This window comes from Oreochromis aureus, linkage group 3 (genome assembly GCF_013358895.1).
Source record: "Oreochromis aureus strain Israel breed Guangdong linkage group 3, ZZ_aureus, whole genome shotgun sequence".
Lineage (NCBI taxonomy): Eukaryota > Metazoa > Chordata > Actinopteri > Cichliformes > Cichlidae > Oreochromis > Oreochromis aureus.
This window is the reverse complement of record NC_052944.1, coordinates 46,591,583-46,605,119: the sequence shown is the minus strand read 5'-3', so window position 1 is coordinate 46,605,119 and position 13,537 is coordinate 46,591,583. Positions and strand designations below refer to the sequence as shown.

The 13,537-nt window shown below is 42.6% G+C and overlaps 1 protein-coding gene across 1 annotated transcript; it reads left to right on the top strand.

The window, feature by feature from the left end:
- Positions 1-10,115: 10,115 nt before the first annotated feature.
- LOC120439416 (tripartite motif-containing protein 16-like) lies at positions 10,116-12,427 on the top strand. The gene has a single exon (XM_039610376.1). The coding sequence runs from the start codon at positions 10,208-10,210 to the stop codon at positions 11,879-11,881; it is 1,674 nt and encodes a 557-aa protein (XP_039466310.1). The 5' UTR covers positions 10,116-10,207; the 3' UTR covers positions 11,882-12,427.
- The last annotated feature ends 1,110 nt before the right edge of the window (positions 12,428-13,537 follow it).

Below are 13,537 nucleotides of genomic sequence, written 5' to 3'. Positions count from 1 at the left end.
CAATAACATGGCGCACAGCATGACGTGAAAAGAGGCACATACCTTTGACGTTGCGTGACGAACTCTGTATTCCTCGTCCACACGTAAAAGCAAAAAAGGAGTTTTAAATAATCTACATTTTCGGTGAATCGCAACGCCGTTTACGTGTTGACGAAAGGCCCAAACGCATAGAAACAGCTGAGTTTTCAAAAATACCCGTGTAGGTGTGGACGTAGCATAAATGAGTTAGTAGTATATTTTATTACTACCTGTAATTTATTGCCGTTTACTTGTATTTGCTTAATTCTTTACTAAATGTTTGAGGTGTGAAATAAACCGCAATGGAGTTTGTAAACAAAATATGGGTGTGTGTGGTTGGAGGATGTGTTTGTGCGTGGTGGGCAGGCGTGAACATTTTTCTTGTAAAAAAAGGGGGGCCTGGCAAAAAAAGTTTGGGAACCACTGGTTTAGAGTATCATGTTCGGGACTCTCTGACCCAGAGACTTATTCTAACCATTATCTATGTGTGTAAGTGTGTTTGCAATTACCCGTCTGCACTCTAAGTCACTCCTACAATATATCAGTCCAGACAGTCATGTCGAGTGAAGCTTTTGACCTTCAAAAGACTGAGTGCCAACTCTCATTAACACATTCACAGTGTGTGTATGAAAATGATTATAACCACTTATTTTAGTAGGGGAAATCAAAAATTTTCAACCCTGACATTTTCCCTCTTTTCACACGTTTTAACATGTAAACAAAAGAGCACGTGTTTCATTCAGTCTGCTGTCCCATAGGTTCCCCTCCAGTGTGATACTCAGCCTGTCAGCTTTTCCCTCTTAACAGGGGTGTGGTCCTGTGGTCGAGTCAGTGCTAAATCAACTGTTGTCCCTATTCAGTTGGTCAGATGCTGGGTCTTCCAGACCATCAGCCTGCCTCCTCATGTGGACACACTAAACGAACACAGGCATGTTATCTTCTAAACACAATTCAGTTTCTTTTGCTCATTAAAGCTTAAACATGAAAAGAATGATTTATGCTTCTCACTGGTTCTCTAAAAAAGATCTGGAGTTCTGGAAACTTATGGTTCATTATAATAAGTTTTACCGTACCTAAATTGTTAAACACACAAATCACCATAAAGTCATGGAAAAATGATCATAGAAACCGTTGTTTCATGTTAAACCTGGGATTTCCCCCTTTTTTGACACACTCCCATATGCCAATTCACCAAAACTATCAAATTAAAAAGAAAAGGTTAGTGACATCATTTCTCAAAAAAACATCAGAAGTTCTCCTCTCGAGTATCATTGCTCCAGGCCTGCAGACCTGTGTGGAAATGAAATCAGTGTGTTTTCATCTTAAATCTGTTGAACTCCTGGCTCTGCCCAGAGCCTGCATCTGCAGAACTGCTTAGAAGGAAAACCTATAAGTCAACGTAAACTTCACATTTATAAATAACCCGAGGTCATAAGAGTAATAAGGCATCCAGCACTACAGCCACCAGTTTGGGTTATGGAGTTTATTTCCCCAGATCATTAAACCACCACTGTGTCCATAGCTTGCCCAAATCCTACAGGGAGTGCAGAATTATTAGGCAAATGAGTATTTTGTCCACATCATCCTCTTCATGCATGTTGTCTTACTCCAAGCTGTATAGCAGGGGTCCCCAATCTCAGTCCACGAGGGCCGGTGTCCCTGCAGGTTTTAGATGTGTCCTTGATCCATCACAGCTGATTTAAATGGATAAATTACCTCCCCAACATGTCTTGAAGTTCTCCAGAGGCCTGGTAATGAGCTAATCATGTGATTCAGGTGTGTTGACCCAGGGTGAGATCTAAAACCTGCAGGGACACCGGCCCTCGTGGACTGAGATTGGGGACCCCTGCTGTATAGGCTCGAAAGCCTACTACCAATTAAGCATATTAGGTGATGTGCATCTCTGTAATGAGAAGGGGTGTGGTCTAATGATATCAACACCCTATATCAGGTGTGCATAATTATTAGGCAACTTCCTTTCCTTTGGCAAAATGGGTCAAAAGAAGGACTTGACAGGCTCAGAAAAGTCAAAAATAGTGAGATATCTTGCAGAGGGATGCAGCAGTCTTAAAATTGCAAAGCTTCTGAAGCGTGATCATCGAACAATCAAGCGTTTCATTCAAAATAGTCAACAGGGTCGCAAGAAGCGTGTGGAAAAACCAAGGCTGAGAAAAGTCAAGCATGCAGCTGCCAAGATGCCACTTGCCACCAGTTTGGCCATATTTCAGAGCTGCAACATCACTGGAGTGCCCAAAAGCACAAGGTGTGCAATACTCAGAGACATGGCCAAGGTAAGAAAGGCTGAAAGGCGACCACCACTGAACAAGACACACAAGCTGAAACGTCAAGACTGGGCCAAGAAATATCTCAAGACTGATTTTTCTAAGGTTTTATGGACTGATGAAATGAGAGTGAGTCTTGATGGGCCAGATGGATGGGCCCGTGGCTGGATTGGTAAAGGGCAGAGAGCTCCAGTCCGACTCAGACGCCAGCAAGGTGGAGGTGGAGTACTGGTTTGGGCTGGTATCATCAAAGATGAGCTTGTGGGGCCTTTTCGGGTTGAGGATGGAGTCAAGCTCAACTCCCAGTCCTACTGCCAGTTTCTGGAAGACACCTTCTTCAAGCAGTGGTACAGGAAGAAGTCTGCATCCTTCAAGAAAAACATGATTTTCATGCAGGACAATGCTCCATCACATGCGTCCAAGTACTCCACAGCGTGGCTGGCAAGAAAGGGTATAAAAGAAGAAAAACTAATGACATGGCCTCCATGTTCACCTCATCTGAACCCCATTGAGAACCTGTGGTCCATCATCAAATGTGAGATTTACAAGGAGGGAAAACAGTACACCTCTCTGAGCAGTGTCTGGGAGGCTGTGGTTGCTGCTGCATGCAATGTTGATGGTGAACAGATCAAAACACTGACAGAATCCATGGATGGCAGGCTTTTGAGTGTCCTTGCAAAGAAAGGTGGCTATATTGGTCGCTGATTTGTTTTTGTTTTGTTTTTGAATGTCAGAAATGTATATTTGTGAATGTGGAGATGTTATATTGGTTTCACTGGTAAAATAAATAATTGAAATGGGTATATATTTGTTTTTGTTAAGTTGCCTAATAATTATGCACAGTAATAGTCACCTGCACACACAGATATCCCCCTAAAATAGCTAAAACTAAAAACAAACCAAAAACTACTTCCAAAAACATTCAGCTTTGATATTAATGAGTTTTTTGGGTTCATTGAGAACATGGTTGTTGTTCAATAATAAAATTATTCCTCAAAAATACAACTTGCCTAATAATTCTGCACTCCCTGTATATCATCCCAGATGTGAAATCCTCCACAAAGACCTTCAAAAAAAAAAAAAAACATTAGCCAGTTATGCATCTTATAGAGCACATCTGGATAAACCGATTCTAGAAATGGCTGCAACAAAATCATGTGGTTAACCATTCGCTTCTGTCAACTTAGTCATCCTGGGTTTAACACGGTACATTCTTCAACTGTCACGTTTGGCATTTTTCAACAACACATTGTGGCATCATAAATAATAAAAGCTAGTAAATACATATTTTTTTCTCTACAAGAATCAGTGACACAGGAAGTGGCACTTAAAGGGTTAAGTCTGCATGGCAAACAGGCTCATGTGAACCTAGAAAAGTCCTCCCATCTCTGGTCATTGTCAGTCCCCTTTGCTCCTGTAAAGACAAAAAGAGCATACATTCACTCTTTCGCCACCATCTGGGCGAATTGTTCATCAGCAAGTACTAATTCTGAAGTTAGTTCAGTCTTAAATCTCAATTTCAAGTCAGTCAAAACTTTAGTCAACATCATCAGTCCATCACAGTCCAGTCACACACATTCATACCAGTTATTGGTGATAGTGGAGTCTCACCCGCAACATATTCAAATATGCACTGACAGCAATATGATGTCATTTTTTTAAAAGAAAAACAATCCTTTATAATTTTGGAATGGTTTGACTCGCTGCAATCCTTTTAGACAGGGACTTACCATGATCGTGTCCCACATAGCTAGCTCTCTCCAAAGCCCTTTGTCATTTGGAGAAACTCACCTTATACTTGCTCTCAAGAAAATATTTTACAGCTCTGTTAATTCCAATCTTGCAGGCTTGCTTATCACTACTGGTGGATAACACCTTCCCAGTTTATGTCTCAGTGAACTGTTAGAAAAAATAAAAATATTAGGCTCAGTTTCAGACATGTCAACTTATAAAAAACATCTCTCTCCTAGACAAAGAAAACACCCCAAGCCTAACCAGCAAAATCAACCTGACATCAAGCAATACCCAAAGATCAGCCAGAAAATTTACCGGAAATGTTTTGCTTCCTGATAGAACAATATGCTGTCAGGATTAGAACCTCAGGTGCCATAGCATGCAGTGTTGCATTCACTGCTTCTGGCTTTGATTACTTTCTGATCCTTACTTGATCTGAACTCAGACTTATGTGTCACTCCGTGACTCGCCAATTGCGAGCTCTGTTGTTATTGTCCAGAAATCTGCAGGTCTTCCCACCTGCAGTCAGTAGACCTATCAAGGTGAATGTATCCATTCTGAACACTTTCTTTTGTTCTTCCATGAATTAAATCTCAATCACAGAGAATGTGGCGCTCCAAAATAAACATTACACAGTTTGTTTATCTTTTTCACTCTGTACCACTCCTCCTCATATCTCTCATCAGTGCCCTGTGAAGCATAGTAAGGAATGCAGTGCAGGCCTTCAGCAGCCATAAAGAGGCATCTGGAGGCATGCAGTCACATGCTGTTTGTAAAAGAAACTTTCAGTGAGCGGCCCTGGGTCCAGCCTATATTCATACACAAAGGCAGGGGTCACAGGGCTGTATTTCAGCATTGCTTAGTCACATTCTGACTGTGTGATTGTGCTGACATCATGGCAGGACATCAGTTTTGTGTTTAATTTACACATTAAGTTTCTTGTCAGTAAATTTGCCGGTCATAAATCTGCCCATAAAAACATTTTTGAACATTTGGCCATGCCCATCAATACAGGACAGGGGAATGGTAAAATTCTCTGTTTAAACATGCCCTGCTGCATAGACAGAGCGAGTGTACCTTCCTCCTAATCTTAGCTGGAATTTCAGGGAGTCAGAGCATACCATGGAGTCTGTGGCTCCTGACTCTACAAGAATTTCCACCTCCTCGCCGTGCGAAAAAAAAAAATTCTTTACATAAGCAGAGATTTATAGACTTTGTTTGTTCTCTCTGCCTCTGGATGGCATGAAATGCGTTCTAAGTGTTAAATGGCTTCTTGCAACCAGATCTCTCTGTGTGTGTATATGTGTGTGTGGAGCATTTGGTGCATCAGCATGAACACTTGTTAGCAAAGCATTCTTCATTGCATCAGCGTGTGTGTGTGTCTGCATCATGTTTCCTTGCACGAGCTTGTGCATGTGTATTCATCACTTTTCACTGAATCAGCATGTAGGTGTGCATCACTTTCCTGTTCTGGTGTCTTGGGTAAACCACGGCCTGAAGCGTGCCCTGGGGTCCTGCCCTCCTCCTTTTCAGTCTGTTTGCGACTGCTGCTGCTGCTCACAGTGCTGTCCACCCTGGTTCTGACCCCAATTGGGGCAGTCCTTTCTCCAGTCTACATGCTCGCCGCAGGTGAATCCTGCATGGTGTTCTGTGTTTTGTCCATTCTGAGGTGGCTTTTGACCTCAATTGCTCCTTCTTACTGTGCCACGCCCTTTCCTCTGCTGCCCAATCATCCGTGTTTGGCTGTCATTGCCCTGGACAGCGTTAATGCAGAGTTATGGAGGTAAGCATTCTGTTGCTCGGCTTCACTTTTCATCCGGGCTTGATGGGCGTGTCATCACAGCTCTGCCAGCTGTCTGGGAATTTTCCCCCGTGTAATGACACGGGCCTTGGGTTTAGCGCCCTCCGTCTCCGCTGTGTGAGATCCCTTTCCTGCAGCACCGTTAACATTTTCAAGTTGTTGTGGTGGGTCCAGCTGCTGCAGTGGTTGGTCAGGGTCACGTTGACGTTAACAGGACGACACAGATACATGTTTAAATCTTATCACAGAGGAGAGTTTCCTCCCCACAGTAACTCACTCATGTTGCTCAATCAGCGGAAAACATCCCACAATTTAACTATCTTAACAACTACATTTATTATCTGATCACTGGTTGGTCATACCAGTCTCTTTTACAAAAGTTACACGGTTGTCATGCAACCTGGAGAGTTATCTGTCAGCTGTGGACAAATCTAACATTTAATAACAAGTGTATGTTCAGTTCCCCTGCTTTAGTATTGCAGGGAGATATTAACGTGTTTATGAGTGTAAGCTGATCTTCATTGCATGTTTGTACGTTAGTAGGCAGGTTAATTGTATGTGTGTTCAGGGAGCTGCAGATTCAGCAAAGCCTCTCTCTGCCCTAGCTCCTTTTTTTTTCCAAAAAAGGCTTTTCCTTAAAAGGTGCCTTGTCTTTTGCGCCTCTCTGCTTATGTGCATGTATTTCATTTTACCGTTTGTTTCATTGATTCGGACACTTTCTCAACCTCCACAAGTCAGTTTGCCCCAAACTTCAACCCAGTTTTCATGTACTCTCATAGCCTTCATCTCTCCTCCATGGTCTCCTCTAATTCTCTCATCACTGCTGTCCGTTTCCCAGCTGCTGAGCCTTGAAGTGGATACTGTTACTCTTAAGTCGTATTTTGTCTTCAGAGAGGGGTTGAACACCTTCAAGGCCTGTTTTTCAGAATAACATGTACGTGGAGGTCAAGCTGTGAAAGTTTCAGCCAAAACATGGCCTGGTTATGGTTCCAATTATGTTCATCTATCATTTTGCTCCAGCCGCTGTGCTCGTGGAGGAGGGTTGATCCAGGTCCGTGGTCACCTGTACTAACACACTAAGACACTCATTTAATATCATTTTCATCACTACTCAATAACACTTTCATTCTGATTTGTCCATCCACATTTTAACCCGTCTCTTTCATCATTCATTCTACTCACATCAGCCAATTTCCTTCAGGCTCCCAGCACACACTCTCACTTCCTGTTATACACGCACACATAGCGCTTCTTACACACACACACACACACACACACACACACTCTTCATGTCACTGCATTCCTCAGTTTCTACACCCCAGTTTGCCCGTTTAGCCACCTCTTTACGCTTCTTTTTCGCATTTCCTTTTGTTCCTAATTTAAATATTCCCTTGGCTTCTTTTTCCAATTCCTCCTGTTCTTCTTTACTTCTTTACATTTTCTGCAATTGTCATAATGATTTTACTTAATGATACTCTTTTTCTCTTGGCACTTCTTTTACTTCCCTTTTTGCCTCTTCACCCTCTGTTTTAGGCACTTTTCCCCATGCTCTCATACAAACTGCCTCTCTGCCTCTCTGCCATTTGTTTAGTGACTGTCTTCCACCCAGAGCCACTATCTCCACTTCCTCTCTTGCCTTCACGGCCCACCACCTTCTCCTCTCCTAGAATGTGACATGGTGCCTGTCACATTCTACTCCACACACACACAAACACACACACACACACACATCTGCGGAGATCTACTATGCCAATCTAACCCGTCTCTTTTTCTCAACGCAGCTGCTATTAAACAACACAAAATAATTAACTCGCCTGTGGGATGGGTCACAACATATGGGCCTCTTAAAGTCCTTTTAATCTAAACAGTCAAAGCGAGTTTTACACTCTATGGCCAGCAGACATCAACCTGCAGTGGTTAACAAAAGTCTCTTGCTCTGTGCTATTCTAGTACTAACACACTATTGCAGAGCTCGTGCCTCGCTCTACACACACCCAAACACACGGTTTTAGACGCAAATTTCAACTTTAATCCCAATTAACTAACCCAACATTCACACATAGTGTAGAGGCACTGCAGCTCACCAATCTCAGCACGAAACCTGGCCAGCGAAAGAACTTGGGCCCACTGTCATGCAGACTGTGGCGAGGATCACTAACCTCAACTTTAGCTATTTGGGGGTCCTCAATTTCCCAGGTTGCCACCCTAGTATCCAATCCCACAGGTCTCACCTCGCATCCAAGGTCGAGTGGGAGCGACCATGCCCTAGTATAATTACTGTTACACCTTCAGTCTTTAGCCGCAACATCCAATTTTGTTTACTCGGCTTATATACTTATTACACACCCAGTTTCGTTGCTCTAATGCACTGGGATGGATCACACACCACCTCTCTGTCTACTGCAGCAAATTGACACTGAGTATCCAATCAACTTAGCAAACATCTCCAAAAGTTGAATCTGTTCATCTGGACGTAGCGTTTTGTGGGAGAAACGTTTCGTCACTCATCCAAGTGACTTCTTCAGTCTCAGCTGACTGCAGGTTTCCCCAAACCTTATAAACAGTACATTTGCATAATGACTGAAACCAGTCCACTCTCCAACTCTCTGTGAATGGTACTCATGGCCATTGATCAGTGTTCTTTGATCAGTGGGTTTTGGTCAGTGATTGTTGATCAATGGTCATGGGAATTTGCATAATTATGATTAAGGAACTGACCTCACAGCCCATTGTTCCTTCAGTGGGCTGGTTTCAGTCATTATGCAAATGTACTGTTTATAAGGTTTGGGGAAACCTGCAGTCAGCTGAGACTGAAGAAGTCACTTGGATGAGTGACGAAACGTTTCTCCCACAAAACGCTACGTCCAGATGAACAGATTCAACTTTTGGAGATTTACTTTCCTGGATGATTGAGAATGCATCAAGACGTTAAAACTTAGCAAACAGACAATTTAGATTAGCTCAAATATGCACGCTTTGATTTAAACAGGTGGGGCTTACCTTTATTTTAAAATGACCCGGGTCGCTGTTCGCCTCGCTGTTCGAGCTCAGATCACCCAATCTGTCCTCTTTAGTCTCCTATTGGAATCCCGGGCGAGCCCCCAATTTTTAAATATCAACACTTCACCGAGTTCTTTTGATTCCTCATAGGCATCTGATGGAAGACAACACACTGCTCAGTAGACCATTTTATACATTTATTACTTCTGGAAGGGAGATGAGTCCTGCATTACACTCTGCCGCAACTTCAGGCAATTTCATTTTAACACATATCATAGATTTGCATTAAATGTGGTTTATGAAACAGTTCATTACTGGTTTGTAGATTTCCCTTGATTAGCATATTGTCTGACCTGCTGTCTATTATTATAATGAGACTGTTTTGAATGAGTCATAGTGCATAAATAAAACCACTACGACACAGTCCAGGTAACCCTAAACTCTTTACTTCCCTCACACTTTCCCTTCTTTCCCCATCAACACAGCTGTTACCACTTCTCATTGGTCCTGCAGTTACCTGGAATACTGCCCTTTCAGCTCTTTCCCTCATCAGATACTCGCTACTTATACAGGTCAGCTTCACTGTTTGATTCTGATAGCTGAGCTGACACAGGCTCTGTGATCTGCTGTATTATGTTAGAAATACTGTGACTCCCAGAAAAAGCTGTTCAACTTTTGTTCTGGACAATTTTGGGAGTACTTTTAAAGAAGAAGTCAGAGTTTCTTTTTATTATTCCTGTCAAACATTTATCACATGTTTGTGGAGCTGAATGTGTTTGAAATAGCTTTAATTTGTTTACTGCCTCATATACCAACTACTACACCTGCTGCACGCTCTCACCTTTGATGGTATTTGAGGGAGAGAAACAATTAAAATGAGCATAAACTTAAATGCAACAGAAGCAACATGTCAGTGGCTGCCTTATCTGTATGTTTAGGATCATTATCCTCCTGCACTGACTAAAACTGAAAGACTGTTTGCTAACTTCAGTGACAACTCTGACATTTCTAAAGTGAGGTTTATTTATATAGAGGAAAGCGTTAAGGAGCTTAAAAGTTGAGGTTAGCACTAAATAAAAAAAGGTTAAAGACACAGTATCGCTCTCAAACTGCTCCTCTTCCTGGAGTGAAGCACAGCCTGATAACCCTCCCTTTTCTTCCTGCTCTTAAACACAGCACCTCCTCTCTGTCCACGTTTCCTCGTTCCTTCCCCTTCAGATCTGAATATTGAAGATAGGTGTAATCAACATGTGGTGACATGTAAGAGCTGACAGGCTCCATTCACTGCAGAAACGTTGTTGAGATCAGAGCTCAGACTGGTTTCAGTGATAAGGAAGAGAAACTTAGACAGTCACTGACACTGAGAGGAGAAATGGCGCAGAAAGGAGTTCAGCTGGACCGAGAAACCATCTCTTGTTCCATCTGTTTGGATCTACTGAAGCATCCAGTGACTACAACCTGTGGACACAGCTACTGCAGGAACTGTATTAAAGCACACTTTGATGAAGAGGACAGGAAGGGAATCCACAGTTGCCCTCAGTGCAGGAAGACTTTCACACCGAGGCCTGTCCTGGAGAAAAACATCATGTTAGCAGATTTAGTGGAGCAGCTGAAGAAGACTGGACTCCAAGCTGCTCCAGCTGATCACTGCTATGCTGGACCTGAAGATGTGGCCTGTGATGTCTGCACTGGGAGGAAGCTGAAAGCTATCAAGTCCTGTTTATTCTGTTTGGCCTCTTACTGTGAGAAACACCTCCAACCTCACTATGATGCAGCTCCATTAAAGAAACACAAGCTGGTGGCGCCCTCCAAGAAGCTCCAGGAGAACACCTGCTCTCGTCATGATGAGGTGATGAAGATTTTCTGTCGTACTGATCAGCAGAGTATCTGTTATCTCTGCTTAATGGATGAACATAAAGACCATGAAACAGTCCCAGCTGCAGCAGAAAGGACTGAGAAGCAGAAGGAGCTCGAGGTGAGACGACTAAACATCCAGCAGAGAATCCAGGAGCGAGAGAAAGATGTGAAGCTGCTTCAACAGGAGGTGGAGGCCATCAATGACTCTGCTGATAAAGCAGTGGAGGACAGTGAGAAGATGTTCACTGAGCTGATCCGTCTCATCCAGAAAAGAAGCTCTGATGTGAAGCAGCAGGTCAGATCCCAGCAGGAAACTGAAGTGAGTCGAGTCAAAGAGCTTCGGGAGAAGCTGGAGCAGGAGATCGCTGAGCTGAAAAGGAAAGACGGCGAGCTGGAGCAGCTCTCACACACAGAGGATCACAACCAGTTTCTACACAACTACCCCTCACTGTCAGCACTCAGTGAGTCTACACACTCATCCAGCATCAATATTCGTCCTCTGAGGTACTTTGAGAATGTGACAGCAGCTGTGTCAGAGACCAGAGATAAACTACGGGACATTCTGAGAGAGGAATGGACAAAAATCTCACTGACAGTCACTGCAGAGGATGTTTTACTGTCACCACCAGAGCCAAAGACCAGAGCTGGATTCTTAAAATATTCACGTGAAATCACACTGGATCCAAACACAGCACACAGACGTCTGTTATTATCTGAGGGGAACACAAAAGTAACATTAATAAAACAACAACAGTCTTATTATGATCATCCAGACAGATTTACTGAATGTTTACAGGTCCTGAGTAGTGAGAGTCTGAATGGACGTTGTTACTGGGAGGTGGAGTGGAGAGGGGGAGGAGTTTATGTAGCAGTCGCATACAAGAATATCAGCAGAGCAGGGTTGGGCAATGAATGTTTTTTTGGATACAATGACAAATCTTGGGCATTACGTTGTTACAGAAAAAGTTATAAATTTTGGCACAACAATGTCAAAACTGTCCTCTCAGGTCCTCGGTCCTCCAGAGTAGGAGTGTACCTGGATCACAGAACAGGTATTCTGTCTTTCTACAGCGTCTCTGAAACCATGACTCTCCTCCACAGAGTCCAGACCACGTTCACTCAACCGCTCTATGCTGGACTTTGGCTTTTAGATTATGGAGCCACTGCAGAGATGATTAAATTCAATTAGAGAGAGAAGATAGTTTTATCTTGACCCCTGACCATTATTGTGTAGTTTGTAAACCAGGCTTTACATTTTAGAAGCTGAGAAGTTCAGTGGTCCATTGATGTGTGAAAATAATATTGCACTGATTCAAAATTTACTTACATTTATATACCTTACCTCAATATAAATCTGAGTTTGTTCTTTTGGCTGATAATTATGTGAGTTTAAATTATACTACTCTTCATATTCAGCATGTTTGAAATCTTTTATCAGTTTGGTTAGTGGTTTTATTCTGTAGTTGCTGTAGTGGGTTGTCAAATGCAGTGATATATTGGCGCTGCAATGATTCATCAGCTAGTCAATGATTAGAGAATTGATTGTTTTAATATTATTTTAGTCACATTTAAAGCTGGTTCCAGTTTCTGAAATGTGAAGATTGTTGATTTTCTTGATCATATATGACTGTAAAATTAGTGTCTTTGAGGTTTGAAAAAAAGAATCCTTGAGTTTTGGATATTATATTATTATTCTTCTGTCTACAGTGATGACATGTATTGTTATTTTTGCTGATTAAAAGTTTGATCACACTGATATATACATTATAATATAAAAACTAAATGATACAGGCCTTTATATTGTGGAGGAAAGACTTGATTTATTGCCCTGAGCTGTGTCTGGCAGGCAGAGCATCCCCACACTCCACAAATCTGATGGTTCTGATTTGGAGAAAATTAGCAGAGGGAGACACCTAGTGGACATAGACAGACATGACAAGTAGAAAGACTAAAGTGCAGAGGATCCACAAACAGTACTTGTTGGAATACTTGTTGGAACTAATTGTCATGCTTCAGAAAAGGCCATCAAGAGGACAAAAAACAATGTGAGCTCAATAGATAATTTGGAAACTTTCTGGAGGAAACCTGGTTTTGTTAGGAGAGACAGCATCCATCCCACTTTCGATGGATCAGTTGTCATTTCTAGAAATCTGGACAAATTCATTAAACCTCCCAAAATGTGACTACCCAGAGTTGGGACCAGGAAGCAGAGTTGCATTCTTATATGCCTCCAGGTCATCATAGTCTAAGGAGCTTGGAAAGAAAAAGCGTCTTAACTTCTCTAAATTTCTTGAAGTTGTTTCACTGAAAAAAGCCTCTTGGATGAGAGGTCAAGCTCCCTCTTCACCACAACAGACTAGTACAGCGTCCACATCAAAAAGACCCGAGATACTTGAACTCCTCCACTCAGGAACTCATCCTTTACCTGGAGTGAGCACGCTACCCTTTTCCGGCTGAGGACCATGGCCTCAGATTTGGAGGTGCTGATTCTCTTTCCCATTGCTTCACACTTGGCTGTGAACCATTCCAGTGCGAGCTGGAGGCCATCTCCTGATGAAGCCAACAGAACCCCACCATCTGCAAAGAGCAGAGAATAGCCTTCCGCCACTTGGCTACACCTAGAAATTCTGTCCATAAAAATTATGAACAGAATCTGTGACAAAGGGTAGCCCTGGCGAAGTCTATTATCCACTGGAAACATGTCCAACTTATTGCCGGCTATGCGGACCAAGCTCTTGAAATGGTTGCATAAGGATTGACTGGCCCATACCAATGGACCAGACACCCTATTCTCCCAAAGCACCTCTTACAGGACACGCCGAGAGAGACAGTCAGATGCCTTCTC

Excerpts from the sequence above, each read along its gene's own strand:
- LOC120439416 (XM_039610376.1), top strand. The coding sequence starts at position 10,208 with ATGGCGCAGAAAGGAGTTCAGCTGGACCGAGAAACCATCTCTTGTTCC.